Genomic DNA, 16,334 nt, shown 5'->3' with positions numbered 1-16,334 from the left:
TTCCCTTCGCTTTGCTCTATTCTAATTAAAATTATGTAGTTACAAACATAAGAATGAGGCTATTATGTTCTTCGTCTGCATTAAATTGAATTATGAGTCGGGAACAGAAAATGTTTGAATTGGACGAATTTAAAAGACGACTGCGTGCGCATTTCTCTGCTGTTACACAACCACACATTTTATAGATTGGAATCAAGTTACGAAAACCATTTTGCTTCTACGAAACTGACTTTCACCTCATCGCATCTTGATCCTTTAAGAGGATTGACTTAATCAACCCACCACAACAAGACATATCACTTTTAGGCAACGGACTGCGTGAGATAAACTCTTTTCGTCTTGTTGTCTCTTTTCTGTCCTACGAAGTAATCTCCTTAACCAGTTGAACCCAGGGAGAGAGAGAGAGGAAAAGAGAGGAAAAGAGGGAGGAGAGTACGTCAGCTTATTTACTTGAACCCTCCATTAGTTTGTCATTTCATTTCTCTTAGTGATTTGATCTGTCACGGTCACGTTCCCATCTCATCAAGACGGGATACTGTATGACTGCGGAGGCAGAAGTAACAAAAACAGAGGATCGTTTCGCTTTCAAATTCGCCTTTCGGGGTTCTTGCCATTCCTGCCCAGCCCTTATTTTCTTTAACGAATATAAATTGGAGAAATATAACTCAGGCTCAGATTTTGATGGCGCTTTGATCAATGAGGAGGTCTACTTATTCAGTCTCTGTAGAATTTACTGTCATCCTACACCCACCCGTATTGTCTCTTTCATCCTCCGCTTTATTCCAGACAAGTTGAAAAGGATGAGATGCAAAAAAAATCCGTTGGGCACAAGGAGAATATGACCTTCTCCAATCTCAAGCTGTTTAGAGAGAGAGAGTTTCTGGGTAACGAGCTACTGTGTCGGTTCAAGTATTTAGCTTTGTTCTCTTTATCGTCGTCCTTCGAATAAATAATGCAAAGACAATTAGGCTTCACAAACTTCAAAACAGAACGGAAGGAAGGCATGGAGGTAATGAATAGAAAGAATTAGATTAGTCGGATGGATGTTCACGTGCACATCTTTGAGCAATATGTACATACATATGTACATAACGGGTAGCATGTCATAGGTCGTCTTCAGGCTGGCTCATTCCGTTGATAAACTAATAAATAAACTAAATAAAGTACTTGTCTGGTTTCTATTACCGAATCTGCTTATAAACTCTGGCGTTCACTTATTGTAGATTAGTACATAAGTAAATGCATACATGCTCCAGGAGGCAGTAACGCTAACACATGTCGAACTTGTCGAATAGTTCCCTTGCCAAGAACGAAACCCTCCAACTGGTGAATACAGGATGAATTCTAAATGGTTACGGAACAAGATTGATTTAGACAACAAGGCGTGTTCTGCATGTTCTCTGTGTATGTCATATTAACAATTTGGTAAATGTATGTACGAATCGAAACCCTATTAAGTATTTTTCCAGAATATGTGCATATTTTTTGTATGTAATTCATGTGTAGGAGCCACCCACGCACTGACGGAAGGGACATTTTTGTGTAAATGTTTAGCTAAAGGCTTGGCATAGATCTCCATTTCACCATTTAGCTCAAGTTGCACCGATACATCCGGAATGATGAGAAGAATGAAAGTGCACTTTTCGGCTATTTCCAGTTTTGCATTTTCTCCTGTGTGCATAATCGATAGAAACAACTGCTTGTTCAGTAAGTATGACGTTTAACTTTAGCCTGATTTGCCCCACCGTATGACACATTTCACGGATGATTCCCCATTCGAGTTGCTTGAGGCCGAGGCCAACCAACAAAAACGTCGGAGAACAGAATTGCTTTTATTAATGGGACTTCGAATCATTGACTTTCTCGAGAGGGTTGGGCTCATTTTCTTGGAGAAAGGTATCCAAGATTTTGATTAAAGTTGACTTGTCGCTTGGTTGGAGAATGTAACCAAATCCTTGGCCGAATAAAGATAAGAACATGCCCCCACTCCTACATAAATTTCTCTCCTGCTCTCTACGCAGTGGCGACTCTTGAACCAAAGTGAAACTATTTTTGCGCCGGAGGACTGTATTTGTGGTTTTAACATGAAAAAGGTGAAGTAGTTAATGAGGCATGGCTAAGGCAGCAGCCTTTCTCTTGTTATCACTATCATCAGAGCGTCATTATCATCATCCTGCAGCAAATAATTTAGTCTTCAAAGCAGATGGAACTGGAGAGGAGGAGTTCTCATTGCAACGTTGAGAGCTAAATTGCATCAGTAATAAGAGATGTGCATTGTATAAACCTATGCATCTTAATTCTGAGGATAAGCAGGGCTGACTGCTATACATACGGACACCCCTCTTCCAAGTCTCTCATTTATAATGCGCTCAAATTAAAGTAAATTGTTTTTTCTTGGTAATTTATCATATATAATCTTACGTAATTCTGCACTAGCCTATCTCAAGTTTCCTGCATTTTGTGGAAGCGTCTTCTTGCTAATGGATTTGTTTGTTTGTTTTTTCTTACGTTCAGTTAAACGATCCAATTCTGTAAAAAAGTCCATTTAAAATAGAACCTAGCATTTTAGAGGATTTAGTACTGTTATTAATAACTTTTATTTTAGCTTCATATTTATTTTAGTACTACAGATTTAGATCCTGAAATGTGAAATGTATGAATTGGTGTGAGAATTCCAGGCGAGATAATCCTCCATGTGTCCGGTTGTCAAAAATGTTGACATTTACATTAACATTTATTTTATCGCTTTCTCTCAGCATGGATTCACATTTCAATTGCCTTATCTATTCAAAAACACGACTCGTACATACAGTGCTAAATAGTAGTGTTGAATCCTTATTCAACACGGAATGGGGAAACTTGACACCTTTATTGTTATATCATATTTAGTTTCACTGCTTGATCCACTACTTGGAAAAATAATAATAAATCATGCATCCATGTGATGAGCTGGTACCCGAAATATGACACGATTTTCAATCCAACTTGACTCAATCTGCGACGATATGATGATGTCGTTCTGACTTTTATCATCTTTATCTCGTCGCTTTTCCTCCACACGATCATCTAAACAACAATCGGACAAGCCTTGTTTGCAGCCATGATGATGAAGTCCAAAGAATTCGTGTTTGACTTTGGATAGAGTTGTCCTGTCCGTGATTCGACTTTTTTGTTCCGTTCTACGAAGGATGGCAAATAGGAAAGGTGAAAGCGGTGGCTGGCTGGCTAGCTGTGCAAGCAGAGATACGTACCTACCATCATCCTGCATATGTAAGTAAGTGGCAGGTCCGTGTAAATATTATTCTCCTACATAAATCCTGGGCGTATTTACCTCATATGCACACAAAACTAGCTACATACATAAGTATAGATGGAGGAAATTGCGATTAGCGGATAGGCAATGCCATGTCATTACCACTCAAGAACATGCACATAATAAATATACGTATGTAAGGGTAGAAAATCTGCATTTTATTGCGTCGTTCTACAATTTGTTCACACCACTTGTTCACTCGTTCCACGTGCAGGAGCAGCAGCCCTGTGCGATTCTTGATGTATTTGACACCATTAAATAAGTTGTATTGTATCTGGACAGCAGGATGTCCTCGATGTGTCACTGACTATTCCAATTTCGTGTCTACGCTTTTGACACATGAGCGTCATCAAAGCGAAAGGTTTCAGGACGGGAGGTCGACGCACGAGAGGAGACAGAATACAACTAAATGGAGAAAACTGAATTAGCTCGAAACATCGGAATAATGAATTTCTGCACAAATTGAAAACGAGTATAATTTAACGGCAAATTGGTTACATGCTTTTATTATATGCAACACATCCCCTTCCTCGTTCCGGTGTACTCCCAGGTACGCAAATACAAGAGAAAGTTGGTGGGTGACGTTTTCTGCTGAATGGTTTGAGAAGAAAGAACCTTCTCAAAGCTGAAATGAAAAGTCAAGAAAGGATTCCTGGTAATAGACACGGTTTATACGTGAATTGTAAAATGTGCTAAAATTCACACGTTTTTATACAGTGCTCCTTTTTCGATGTGCTTAAATGAAATTGCAAACGATTTCAAACTCATTAGAATCCATTCAAAACCTTGCAAAAAGTTATAAATTAAAACTACCTTCAAAACACTGTGTGGATAATATTGACAAATTATTAGTATTAAATCCAATGTAAACTAATGTTGCATTCTTTCGTTAAGAGATTTTAGGAAATTAAAAACACTTTATTAAATTGCTAGAGTAATACGGCTTTCCTTTCCGAATTTCATCTTCTTAAGCATATCCTGAAATTTATACGTACTTACATTTTGCACATGGGGGAGCACTGCTGACTTTCTTTTTGGTTGTCAACGTGGAGGCTACAGAATACCAAGAGCGTTAGAGCGGCCCTAAAGCGCTTCCTTCCTTCCTAAATATGTACCTAAATACTTGTGCTTACATTTCTGAAATGCTTGCCCTACATTTTAATGTAAATAAGATAAACTGGGTAAAGTGCCAGACATATAGAGACCAAGCAGTCGTTGACAAGTGGGTTGAATATTTTTTAGAATACGAATGAGTCTTGCCCATTCAACATCTATTATCATGAGCTAGCGTCCGCGTCCTGTATCTTCAACATATTGTATAAGGGCTGTGTAGTAATTAAAGTCTTTGTTTATGGCCTGCAGAAAGTGAATTTTATATCAAAATCAAATGAAATTTTTATAACTTGTAGATGTACATTTTAGCTATTTTTAATTGTCCACTAATGTCCTTGAGGGTAGAACCAAGCTTTTTCCACCAACCGGCATCAGTGCTTTGCTACGGTTTTCACTTTAGCATTTGATTATTCTCCTCGGGTCCCTGTCAAAATTCTACAAAATTTTTGAGAGATTGAAGCTTGGAATCTTCAACTATGTGATTTTTGTTCGAGAGCTTTTTCAAAATTGTTTGGGCAGTTGGTTTCAGCTTTACCATAGTCATATTTCGTTTGTACTTAATACTTACCGTACATACGATGTGGGTACGCCCGAGGCTCTTCAGCAACGCTAACTATACTCTTTTCATTTCTCTGATATTTGCGACCAGATTACTCGATAGTCGATAGATTCTATTTAGAATCCACATTCTCTCGTTCATCGGATCTGTCCTATACTTATTTATGTAATGGATTCTAGGTTCATTCTTTCACTAGACAATTAGCTTTTACGAGTGTTGATTTGACCCCGAACACCCACACTTGTTAGGAAAACCTGTTTTCCAACTTCCCTTGAATGCTTTACTCTATCAAATAGATACGACTTAATTTGGTTTTCTGGTCCATAGAGCCTATTAAATTGTCCGTGAAATGTAACAAGGAATAAAATTTTAAAGATATCTTTTAAAGATATTTTTAAAGGTCAATAATCGACTGGGGAAAAGTAAGACTTTCACCAGCCCACAAACCTTAGCAGTTTATCTAATCTCTCTCCCTCTCTCCATGAGGCGATAATCCCGAAGAGAAAAAAATGTTGAAGGATAAAATTCCGTGTTTACGGACCTCTTCAAATACTTGAAACCCATTTCACATCATCCACTCACCTACTTTACTTCACCTGCCTGTCGTAAAAATTCTCCGCTACTCAGTCAGCTAAAGGTTGTGAATTTTTTTCCATTACCATCGCCTACTTATTCACTTTCTCCAGATGCCTACTTGTTGGTAATGAAATTATTTTATGTCCAATCTTCTGCATAACATTATCATAATTTTCAATGCAAATGCGGGATGGCCCAATTTTAACGGAAGCGTAAAGGCCGTGTCAACCGGTGTGATGTCTGATCCAAGAAAGTGTTACATTTTCCCCCAGTAATTTCCATTTCGTCGTGCGTCTGCTTTCTTAATTAGATCCAAATTCCACGTGGAGTGTGCGGGGACAGACTTTTATTACCATTAATGTTTCCGTTTCGCATTTATCGGGACACGTTATCGATTTGTATTGTTCTGCTCAAGTGCTTTTCATTCACGTAGGTACATAAGTGTGCTTGATGGAGAGTGACCAGCAAAAATATCCATCAGGAATATATACAACTCTCACCATAAATAATGTCACGTTGGCATTTGTGTAGGTGTAATGGAATGCTTTCTCAGAGGTCCATCAGGCTTAGTGTTTTTGTAGCCGGTCTCTTAAATTTTTCCAAACGGCAACTAAATACATACTCTGAGGAGAAGCTCAGACTATTTCTTGGGTTGCACTATTTGTACTATTGACATATTGGTAATGTTCTTATGGCGAGTATGGGTAAAATAATGTTTATTTCTTCTATGTTTGGTAATCACAGATACAAAGAATGGTCAGGAATTCTCTAGCGAATGCGTGCGTGAATGATATCCTCGTCAAGTTTACTCTCAGAAATATTAGCAAAATATCAGCACGAGTTCAGCGTGTGTATGCATCCAAAGTTTTAAAATTCAGTCACGTTTTTGATTCATCTTCCGTTGAAAAGAATGAAATCTGAATTCAGCACGTGGCACTTCATTCAATTCTACACTCGTGAAATTGAATTTTATAAAGAAAAAGGTACAAGAATGACTAAGAGGTTCTTTAAAATACATAAGATGGGATGGAGACAGATGCAGAATACCAAGATTTAGCTAATATGGAAGTTTATCTACGTTTTTCCTTGAGTGGAAAAAAGGTTACATTTCCTGCTGTATGCATAGCATTGCTGTTTTTAACTGAAAAAAATCCTTCATTATTTAAATTCAACCCTTCAACCCGAATGAAACACGTGACTTGATGCGATTCTGAAATTCTACTAACTTAAACTAGAAAAGACATAGGAAAGTGTATGAGACAGATAAATATACAAGTAGATGAGTTCCTCCACGTGAGCAAATACCCTTTCAAGTTGATAAATTTTACGAAATAATGAGTTTCAAATATTTGCACAAAAATCATAAATCTAATCTGATTTATGATGCATATTTAGTTTAATGGAATTCTTGGTATGGCTTTATGACAGTTAAATATTGTATTACTGTAGTAGTTTCGTAATCCGTCTGACAATGGGAGCGCAAACCATGTTCAGCCCAGATTATTTTTTGACCATGTTAGTTTGAAAGAGCAAGTCTTTAGAAACAACATTTGGCTCGGCACTTGCGCAGATGCGCAAAATTCAGCACATAACGGGCGCCACAAGTTCGCAAAAACGCATGATTCTTCATGCACGGTAGAGCGCGAGCCGAAAAATCGTTCGTTTTTGCGAACTTTTGCGCCCATAACGTGCTGAATTTTGCGCATCTGCGCAAGTGCCGTGCCAAATGTTGTTTCTAAAGACTTCCTCTTGCAAACTAACATGATCAAAAAATAATCCCGGATGAACATGGTTTGCGCCTCCATTGTGAGTACTTTCCATCAGGTCCAATGCAAGCAAAATGTGTGTTCGAGGGGGAATCCTCAGCAAAATCTTATCTATTACAGAGAAAGTTTTCTTCCATGTGGATTGTGTTGGACAGAGCGAGTAATGCGTCCTCCGTCATTCGCCAACACTGTGAATGGCAAACATGGTTTCATTTTAAACATGAAATTCTAATCGGGTGGAACGAATTGGCACCCAGCGCATTGTTCAATTATTTGTGGAAGGGAAGTTCACATGGGAAGTAGAAACTAATATAGCAAAAAATAATCTCATTCGTGTGAACAAATTGACATTTGTTTAACTTTCACATCCTCCTCGACATTCAGTTCATTGAGTAAAGTTCCTTCGTACTAATCGCTTTCTCCACTTCGTTTTTTTATAAGTCGGTTGCAGATCTTAACGTAGAAAGGAACTCTTGCACAACTATTTCAATTTCGCACATGACTCCCTCAATTTACCTCAAACTCAAATAAATGCGAATCTTTAGCCATGCTTTTCCGTGATGATGTTGACTTTGTATAACACATTTACAATACTTGTTTACTTGCTTAGGCACACAATATCGGAAGAAAGTGCCAATGAACGCTATGTCGAGTTCAACGGAATTGCGCTCATCAAAATACTGCAGTTTGAAGGAATGTAAATACGAGTCGACATTGTAATTGCGATTCAATACGTTCCGACGCAGTTTTGAGGATGTGGTGTTCATGTTTCAACTACATACATAAATGTAAACGAATCTTATATTTAGACTTGCAGTACGAAAACCACTCTGCATGATGCAACTTTTAAATATTAGTTTAGCATATTTATTATGGTTATCTAACGCTTGAAGTACTCAAACCGTTGTCACTCACAAGTATGTACTTGCAAGGAACCATCAAAAACATAAACCTGCAGGGCTGCAAGCACATTGTACATTTAGATGTACATATGTACATTTAATAATTTAAACACAGAATTTTAGCAACAATCATGATTACATATGTGCTGACATACTTATTTCATATTTCCTCCCACATACTCATTTACCTATTTTACTTCACCACAATTAAGAATGATATACTTTCCGCCGAGTTTCTTTGAAACGTAACATTTCTTAAGTTTACGCGCACACAATCATCATATCTCTAGGCCACACATATTCCAACTATCTCGCTATTTATCTATTCATGAATATTGTAATAAGGATGCTTTGAACCGAAAGTGAAAGGAATGCAAATATTGACGATCATCATCCTTCCCTATCTCCGTCACTTTACATAAAATGTACGAGTAAATACCCGCATGCTTACATTTCAATAATATTTTTTACTTTGAATTTCAGATCCCTTTAAACCTGCACTTATTTAACAACAGCAGCACAACCGTTGGAATGGAATCAGCTTTGGGCGATCTCTCACCGTCCAATTCCATTTTGGGTTCCAGCGGACTCCTCCAACAGCCCCCCTTTGACCTGGATCTCAATAATCGGAGCGGTGTTTGTTCCGATAATGATGGAAATCCTCTGAGCTTTTTATGTTCCAAAGACAATACGGAGCTGATTGGAACGTTGATTAAAGCAGCCGCACTCGGTCTCATCATTCTGTTCACTATTTTTGGAAATGTGCTGGTCCTCATGTCAGTTGCTGTCAGTAGAAACTTGAGAAGTTCGACGCACTACCTCATCGTTAATCTGGCGGTATTTTTCTTCAAATAGGCTCATCATTTACAAATTTTGTATGAATACTAACTTAAATCGCCGTATCAAATTTAGGTGGCGGATTTACTCTTGGGAACGACCGTTTTACCTTTCTCTGCAGTTTTTGAGGTTACCGGAAGGTGAGTCACGTCCTGTTGCATTTTTAAAAGAATACCTGTTAGATGGAAAAATGTAGGAAATGATTTACAGCGCAATATATGCCGACTTACTTAGTAGACAAGGGCAAATGGCATGAACACCACTGTAGAAAGTCGAATGAAATATTTATAGAGCCGGAACTTGACACAGGTACATCCTTTAGATGCACGTGTGCCTGCATTATATATCACTGGAGGCTGCGGTCAAATCGTGAAGCAAATGTCCTTCACCATTATTTGACAAAGCTGATCGAATCATGCGGATCCTACCTCCATGACACTTGCATGCATGCATTTGCTCATGTGTGAAGTTTTCCGTGTACCATTAGATATTTGGGCCAATCCAACCTTAAAACACGAAATACAGATTCTCCAACTTTCCAAAGAAAGAAAGAATGCATGCAAACAAATCTTCTCACACCCACTCAAATGCATGCGGTTTTTGGAGAATGTCTCTTCGTTGGTCTGGTTAGAGAGCGAATGCACAAAAGAATAGCTTCAAACTCGAATTACAATTCAATTGTTTCCAACTTCAAATTCAGCTAACCAATTTGAATTTTCAAGGTATCAGGGGAATTACCTATGTAAAAAAACCTCTGGAACCAAATCCGCATTGGTGTGACTCCTTCATGCGAGAATACCTCGAAATGCCTGCGGGATAATGACAAAAGCATTCACTTCATGTCCACTCCCTGAGCTTCCTGTTAAGCAGAATAAAAAATTGAGTACAATGCTATTCACTAAATTGGAAAGTAAGAGTCTGAATTGTATTTTAACTGCGAAAGTAATTCGTGTAAACTTTCTCTCTCCCGAGTGATAATAGATAATGTACCATTCATATAATTGTCCCCAGAGCAGTGAAGCTTGGAGCGTATCCGTAAAATTTTTTTCATGTAAATTCAGGAAGTAGGACTTGGACTTTCCAGACTGACTAAAAAATGCTCGTATATTTACATTCACTGGATGGATCAGTTGGAAAATACGTTTCCTACTTTACGACTATTTTGAAATCAAAATATTTTCTGGACCTTTTCTAAGAATATGGTTCGAAAATTGCGTTGTGCTACATATTTCCTCCGGTTTGTGAAAAACTTGGTCAATTTCGCACCCACTTAAGTAGATTCAAACATAAAGTTATGTTAGTTTCCACCTTGACTCAATAAACCATTATAGTCAATATTTAAATTCAATATAGAGCTTATCCATTATGCAGGATAATTGATTTGCTTTCTATCCCTTTATGTGTCTGCTGTCTGGACAAGTTAGTCCCTTGAGGGACAACGTAGGTTTTGCGGAAGACGTTAAAAACGATAAAAAATGTTTGCTACGCACAAGATCTGCAGTCAAGTACAATTAATTTACTGAAAATTTTATCTTCAGGACCATGTTGAGGTAATATGAGAAAAGTTGTAACTCCTTTGCTAAAACTTACAATTTTTTTTTGATAATCTCAATAAAATAGGCTCATGTATCAAAGGATGTCAAATCTATAGATATTTTTAATATCGTCGTTTCGTTTCGTTTTTAAGTGATCAAATTCCAGTAGCAACTCATTTTATGCATTTTAGGCAATGATGATATGCTTTATAGTCTTCAAGATTGCGAAATGTCATTTCAGTTCAGTTGACCTCTTCCATCTCCTGATCTAACAATCTGGCAAGTCTGCAGCTCTTCCGTAAAAACAATGATGAAACCATATTTGAGTTTACTTCCTAATACTTGCGTATCCACATCCCTCAATATGTACATGTGACATGTAGAAACTTATCAGTTTACATAAAACCCTATACATGTAGTTTGCTATCAGGAATTCTATGTATTCTCTGTCAAACGGACAAAGCTACACACCGTTTCAGAGTCTGCTTTCTCAAAAGCTTTTTTGATTTTCTACTTCAATCTAGTAAAGGTGCATACATTGCATTATTATCGATTGATGGCGAACCTTTTATTATGCCTTTCCATTTTTTAAATTGTGGTTGAATGTGGCGTAATATTTTCAACGCATTATCAACGTGTACAGTATGTAACAAATTTAATGCTACGATGACATAATTTTTATATCGACATGGTCGCGTAAATTTTAAAATTTGAAACTTCGCATAAAAATCTAAAAAGTATATACGGACAATTTCCTCGTCTCCGATTTTTAATATCGCACAAAGGTCAAAGGTCACCATTATTTTTGTGAACAAATTTGAGGCGTCGAAAAGCAAACTTCGTAGATAATTTTTTTTGAACTTTCTAGTATTTTTTATCGGATGCGACATGCGTTTTGAAGAAAAATGAGCTTTGGTCGGACCGTGTACGATTTTTTTGACGCCCACAGGAATTTTTCGCCAAGGACAGGTTGAAGACCTAAAATCGCCACCGCGGCGAAAATTCGAAAACTGAAATATACGTTTGCATACCGGGACTGTCAATATGCTAACGTATATTTCAGTTTTCGAATTTTCCCCGCGGTGGCGATTTTAGGTCTTCAACCTGTCCTTGGCGAAAAATTCCTGTGGGCGTCAAAAAAATCGTACACGGTCCGACCAAAGCTCATTTTTCTTCAAAACGCATGTCGCATCCGATAAAAAATACTAGAAAGTTCAAAAAAAATTATCTACGAAGTTTGCTTTTCGACGCCTCAAATTTGTTCACAAAAATAATGGTGACCTTTGACCTTTGTGCGATATTAAAAATCGGAGACGAGGAAATTGTCCGTATATACTTTTTAGATTTTTATGCGAAGTTTCAAATTTTAAAATTTACGCGATCATGTCGATATAAAAATTATGTCATCGTAGCATTAAATTTGTTACATACTGTATATACATACGGGCGTATATGTATACATAAAGGCGTATTTTGTGCAGTACCTATGTATATAAAACATATGCGATGCGAATGGGGGTAAAATGAGAATTATACTTATCTGTAGCTCAAAGTATATATTAACGTACAGTATATAACTTCCAATTATGACATCAAAACCGGCACATTATACGCAGTTATTAAAACTCTTTAATGTAACTTTCTTAGTATTCACTGATCAAATAATTGACAATCTGGCTGGACTTCTAAATATACATATTCTTGTATCTGAAATCTGGGGAAAAGTTTTCTAATGACAATTTCTACCCAGCACTTGTACGTATTTATTTCAGGTCTTTCTTAATAAACTTTGTTCCCATGTTTTTCCTAATTAAGTCATCCACACGCGCTACCGTTCCCCTTGTTATGAAGAAATGGATGATAAATGCTCAAAATAAACGTGAATCCATACACACACTTGTCGAACTATAACCTTCAAACTTTTTCTAATCAAATATTGTTCAATTATTTGAAACCTTTCTACTTTTTTTTCTTTTAAGATGGTACTTTGGTCAGACTTTTTGTACGGTGTGGGCAGCCGTTGATGTACTCTGCTGTAAGTCACTCATTACTACCTCAATATTCCTATTATTCTTGCCTCGATGTCATTATCTACGTTCATATGTCATTCAGGTACGTCCTCGATCCTATCGCTGTGTGTCATTTCTGTGGACCGGTACATCGGAGTTACCAGACCTTTGGCGTACTCAACAATTATGGTCGGCAAAAGGTTAGGATAATGCATTGTACATTATCAAGATCAAGATACTGCTAGCTTGTAGATATGCATAGAAATAACCATTCTTCCAATCATACTGGGTGACACGGAGTTGTGCATATGTGCATAAAAATATGAGGTAACTTGAGAATAATAATTATCTACTCGAACGTAGGACATCTCTGCTAATTGTCTTAATCTGGACGTCATCCGTCGCCATCTCCATTGGCCCATTGCTTGGTTGGAAGGAACCAATATCGGATGACCCATACTTTTGCACTGTAAATAAAATTAAAAAGAGACCTCGAATGATTTCTTTTAAATGTTATTTACTTCGCTATAGGTCAACAAACAACTTGGATACGTTCTATTCTCCGTGACCGGAAGCTTCTACTTGCCAATGCTGATTATTATCTTTGTGTACTGGAAGATCTACAAGGCAGCTATTCGGCAAACCAAATTTCTTGAATGTGGACATAAAACAACAAAGCAAGACGTCACTTTACGAGGTAAAATATATTTGTGAAATATACTTGATTAATTGCAACGCTTAACTTTGTATACCAATTGACACATGTTTGTGATTTATTTGTAGGTCAATTAGACAACAAGGATATCGGTAAGTTCTCTCAATTATTAATGAAGGGCAAGTTACATACGAATTGAGTTTAGGATTAGTGAGGCATAGTTACATTCATAAATACTTGTGTACGAAACTGTGCTTTATTTCATTAACGGTCGTGTATCGCACGAGGCATTCAAATTGCAGCACAAAATATTCACAACGTAGATAATTAATAGATTGTGCCATAAACATTACACATTTTAATTATTTTGTTAATCTTGCAATTAAACTTACTCCAATTTATTTTCTATGCATTTCAAAGTGTTGCGAGTCCATCTTGGTGGCAATTATGGGAACAGAATGCACATGAATCAAGATATGGTATCCAAATTCGGTGGTGGTGGAGGAGGTGGGGCAGGTGGCACTCCCAAAAATCAGCGCCCTTGTACAAGTTGTGCGAGTGGGACTGGCAGCGTGGCCAGCGATGGAGATCTTTCCATCGCCGCTGCCGAACTCAACACCATCAACAGCGTCAATTTATTGTCACTAGCTCCGCTCGCACGACCAGAAAAGTCCTCAACTTCGTCCATTGGAGGTGGCGTTGGTGGGGGAAATAATGCAGAGGAATGTAACAACCATCATCACAATCATCACGCACCCCCACAAGGAACGGGAGGAAATGATCCCGGAGTGGTTTTGAGGGTGCATCGAGGAGGAGGTGGAAAATCGGACATGACTTGGGGTCCTGCCCCGGCTACTCAAAAGGCCGGGATTTGTGGGAACAAGAAACATCCCGGGACAAATGCAGGAGCGGTGGGAAGAAATGGCTATGTTCCTGGGAAAAGTGCACATCCACAGCAAATGGCGAATGACACTCATAATAATCATCAGCACCACCACCGCAATCATCACGCTGGGCACCACCACCACCATCACAATAATGGGAGTCAAGCCAACTCCCTAACCCCAAGTCCTCCTTCCTCATCTCCAGAAAGGAAATTAAACCCGGGTTTCGGAAAAATTGCCAAGTTTCGCAGGCAGAAGAAAGCAGCTAAAACTCTCGCGATTGTGGTTGGTGTCTTCCTCATCTGTTGGATGCCATTCTTTGTCGCTTTACCTCTAGGTGAGTATCTCGTGTAGCGTTTTTCTCTTAAAATATGAAGAATGGTCTCTCCCTCTCTCTCGTTTGCCGGTGTTCATACCCTCGCATTTCGTCGTCTTCATATAACGCGACAAGATTTATGACATTAACTGAAATCCTGTGAACAACATAAACAATTACTCTCCGTTTTCTGAATCTTCATCTTTTCACACTTCATTTTTGTCTTACGCAGCATCTATTATTATAAAAAAGAGTTGCATCAATGAAAATATATTTGACTGTCATCGTTTTATTCCTCACGTTATGCAACAATGGGATTACATATGTATTATGGATTGAAGGCACTGCACACACGCGTAGTTTTTCACAAGTCGTCTCAGGAGGGATGGTGGGATTGTTTAGGAATATAAATTCTCCAGAGTGGTCACCTACAACAGCCAACACCATTTTTACTTGTCTTATTTCAAGTGTCCGTGTCACTACTGCTACTTTCTCCACTTTTCCTCCTGCCTTGGTCACTAACTGAGGTGGTGGTCGTATGCATTACGCTCGTTATCTGGGCCGTTGGATGCTCACATTTCTCCCATTTTTCATGTCTCAACCTTCACTTTTTCCGGGCGAGCTACCCAAAGTTGGTTGTTGGTAGGTATACATACATATAAATTAAATTCCTTCAAGACCGTTTTGTGTCGTCTCCTAGATATCACCCACCCACTTCACGGGAACTACAAATGACCAATAAAGCGCTCTACTTTTTCGCAGTGCCTTCATTACATTACATTACACTTGTTTGCTCTCTGGTCGATGAACCGTGTAGCATTGTGTCTTTTTGGTGAATGTTGCATGAGATATGTTCAAAAATGTTTCTTTATTTGTGAGACCGACTCGCAATCCATTCACCTAGACATTTTTTTTCATTTTCCAGGGGTCTCTATAGCTCATGCAAATAACCCCGAGTGTATGTACATATGCTCACGTACACATGCACATACATATGTCATGATACATCTCTCGTACATATAAATATGGGGATATTCTTTCTCTATGAATTTTCTATAATTAAATCTAAAAGTTCGTGCTTGAAATGGAGGATGCTCTGGGTCTTTGAAATGTGTTTACATTATGATGAAAGGATATTTACAAAATTCTATGTTTCCGGTTTTGGACTTTCTCCTTTATATCATTTCTTCCTGTCCAGTTACAGTATTCATTAGCGAATGGAAGACTCAACTAGCGTATTAAAGTTATATTCATATAGCGAAAAACTTTATTATGTACAAATGTATATGCAAGATATCAGAAATGCAAACGTGCGTGGTATACTCACATATGTAGTAGTTATTTGAAGAGGAGAAACTTCTTGATTTTAGGAGTCTAGTCTACCTCTAAATAATTAGTATTTAATATACTTGTTACGTGTAAAGTCTGTTACATAACTTTATACATATGTACAACTTTTATTGAAAAACAGTAAAACAACAATAATTACATACTTTTACTCATATCAGTTAAATTTGTAGAATTTATAGGATTTCCTCGAGAATAACTGATCCTGAGCAAGTTGCTGAAAAGCGTGTCTGCATTACGATATCCATCATAATGTGAAGCTGATGGTTTCCAGTCGTTAAGTCCATTTCATTATAGGTAGCCTATAGTCTGTACATATCTACTCATCGGAACATGAAACTAGGCCGAAACTTGCTTATACATGATCGTACTTACAAATGATTATATCCTTTGTTTATGAACAAACATACATATCTGCGAAACTTGGATTTTGAGAACAAACAGAAAACGTTTCATAACATGAAACGTTTTATGTTTTATTGAACCAATTCATTGCTTCTAACCATGCAAATTGGGAAAACA

The 16,334-nt window shown here is 37.8% G+C and overlaps 1 protein-coding gene across 1 annotated transcript in view; it reads left to right on the top strand.

Annotated features, from left to right (window-relative positions):
- The window catches only part of LOC110846739 (dopamine receptor 2), a 35,360-nt gene that overhangs the window by 12,004 nt on the left and 7,022 nt on the right, over nucleotides 1-16,334 (top strand). The window contains exons 3-10 of the mRNA XM_035849460.1: nucleotides 8,713-9,066; nucleotides 9,142-9,206; nucleotides 12,581-12,636; nucleotides 12,714-12,810; nucleotides 12,974-13,079; nucleotides 13,142-13,307; nucleotides 13,394-13,417; nucleotides 13,686-14,486. Of these exons, the coding sequence (XP_035705353.1) occupies nucleotides 8,713-9,066; nucleotides 9,142-9,206; nucleotides 12,581-12,636; nucleotides 12,714-12,810; nucleotides 12,974-13,079; nucleotides 13,142-13,307; nucleotides 13,394-13,417; nucleotides 13,686-14,486 (1,669 nt within the window). The remainder of the gene's footprint in view (nucleotides 1-8,712; nucleotides 9,067-9,141; nucleotides 9,207-12,580; nucleotides 12,637-12,713; nucleotides 12,811-12,973; nucleotides 13,080-13,141; nucleotides 13,308-13,393; nucleotides 13,418-13,685; nucleotides 14,487-16,334) is intronic.

The sequence above is a fragment of the Folsomia candida genome, unplaced genomic scaffold (genome assembly GCF_002217175.1).
Source record: "Folsomia candida strain VU population unplaced genomic scaffold, ASM221717v1 Fcan01_Sc003, whole genome shotgun sequence".
NCBI lineage: Eukaryota > Metazoa > Arthropoda > Collembola > Entomobryomorpha > Isotomidae > Folsomia > Folsomia candida.
The sequence above is the reverse complement of the archived record's forward strand: the minus strand, read 5'-3'. Positions and strand labels throughout refer to the sequence as shown.